The 2174-nt window shown below is 41.5% G+C and overlaps 1 protein-coding gene across 1 annotated transcript; it reads right to left on the bottom strand.

Annotated features, from left to right (window-relative positions):
* Window positions 1–2174, bottom strand: LOC106510784 (uncharacterized; the record flags this gene model as incomplete). The annotated part of the gene is given in 1 exon segment (XM_013999504.1): window positions 1–2174. A coding segment is annotated over 1 exon segment (1713 nt). The 3' UTR covers window positions 1–418.

Raw genomic sequence — 2174 nt, 5'->3', positions numbered from 1 at the left:
TATCAACCAGGTGCTAAAGAACCTGTAAATTATTCAATAGATGACATTTTCTCTCTTCTTCAGTTCAGTCACAGGGAAGACACGTTTTCTGCTCATGTTAAACTTATTACAGCATTTTACCACAGTTAGTTCTACTTTATGGCACCTGCACGTCGCTCTGTAAAACGTCCTTCAAAATAAAAGCATCGACCTCAATAGTAAATTAAGTAAACAAATAAAGAACAAATTTCACAATAAAACATTTGCAGGTCTGTTACACTCCCACCAAATCATTAGGGCTTAAATGACAACCAGGAATGTAGCAAAAATGATTTTCCATGAAGAAATGACCTTTAACCTTAGTCTTTGAAAAGTAGTCCATAAATGCAAAAGTCATAAACTTTAATCWGTGAAGATTATCAATAGAAAAGATGAGTTGTCAAGCAGTCTCTAGAAGCAAGACCAGTTTCTGCACTGGACGTTCAACAATGGTTGGTCTTCCATATAAGTGTCCTTTTACCATTCTTCGTTCTCCAAAAYGAATTTTTACCTTTCTCACAAGTCCATCATTGTCTGATGTYGTGTCCACTACTCGTGCTAATCTCCATTCACTTCGAGGTAAATCGTCCATTTTCTCCATGACAACATCTCCAACTTTCAAGTTTCTCCTTGGTGTGTGCCATTTCTGCCTTATTGCGATATTGGCTAGATACTCCCTTTTCCAACGTGACCAAAACTGCTCTGACAGGTACTGCACCTGCCGCCATCTTTTCCGGGCATAAATGTCTTCTTTGATGAATTTTCCTGGAGGGGGCAGGGCTGCCTTTGACTTCATAGTGAGCAGGTGATTTGGGGTCAACGGTTCTGGGCTGTTTGGGTCACTGARGTTGTCCACTGTAAGAGGCCTGCTGTTCACAATCGACATTGCTTCATAAAAGAATGTCCGTAAAGATGTGTCGTCCATTCTGCCTGATGAAAGTGAAGCRGTTGAGCACAGAATGTTTCGAACTGTTCTGATTTGCCTCTCCCATACACCTCCTGTATGGCYTGAATGAGGTGTATGCATTTTGAAGTCACACTGTTTCTCGGCCAGAAATGCAGTAATGCGGTTAGAGTCCACTTGTTTTAAAGCTTCCTGCAGTTCATTTTTAGCTCCCACAAAGTTGCTTCCTTGATCACACTTAATCTCACTGACCGTTCCTCTTATGGCTATAAAACAGCGAAGTGCATTGATAAAGACGTCTGTAGTCATGTCGTCTAACATTTCTATGTGCACTGCTCTGCAACAAAGACATGTAAAAAGAAGTCCATAACGCTTATTCACYTTGCGAGCTTGTTTGGTTAGAAAGGGACCGAAACAGTCCATTCCACAAAAKGTAAATGGCGGCGTTGGATCCAAACGTTCTGTTGGGAGATCAGACATTCTTTGTTCTTCYGTTCCTCTTCTGAGTCTGCGACACTTTACACATTGGTGGATAAAGTTTGCTATGACTTTATTGATGCTTGGAATCCAAATTCCATTTGATCTGATCTCATTGATTGTCAGTCCTTTCCCTTGGTGTTGCACTTTACTGTGGAAATGAGCAATTATTAGCTGAGTGACATGGTGACCTTTTGGAACTAGCRTTGGATGTTTCAGTGTGGATGAGAAAGAAGCAGCCTTGAGCCTTCCTCCCACCTTAAGGAGTCCATCACTATCAAGAAAAATGTCCATCTGAAACAGTCTGTTTTTGTGAGAAAGTGCCTTTCCATGTTTGAGCATCTTTATCTCCTCTTTATATTCACTTGCTTGTACATCCCTTAGAATGACACATTGTGCGTTTTGTCTTTCTTGTACTGTACTGTGTCCTGTTGTTTTATCTCTCTTGGCACAGCGAATCAGTCGAGCAATGGCTTGAGTAGCTTTGTTCCAAGAAGAAAACTTTGTCAACTTGTCTGATAAATCTTTCATCTCTGTTTTGAGTGTGTTCAGAGCGTGTACCCTTTTAACCTCTGGACCTCCGAGAGGTAAGTTCATGTCGATCTCTGCAGCTGGAGGGATTTCTTTGTTCCACAGAAACTGTGGCCCTTTGAACCAGTCTGATGAAATGAGCTCACTTGCGCTTGAACCTCTGGAGGCAATATCTGCTAGATTTTGCTCAGAAAAAAACATATCTCCACTGCTGGGGGGCGCTGTTGAGCCTTATCCTTTGAAC

The sequence above is a fragment of the Austrofundulus limnaeus genome, unplaced genomic scaffold (genome assembly GCF_001266775.1).
Source record: "Austrofundulus limnaeus strain Quisiro unplaced genomic scaffold, Austrofundulus_limnaeus-1.0 Scaffold2314, whole genome shotgun sequence".
Lineage (NCBI taxonomy): Eukaryota > Metazoa > Chordata > Actinopteri > Cyprinodontiformes > Rivulidae > Austrofundulus > Austrofundulus limnaeus.
Note: the sequence above shows the minus strand (reverse complement) of the source record. Positions and strands in the feature narration are given on the sequence as shown.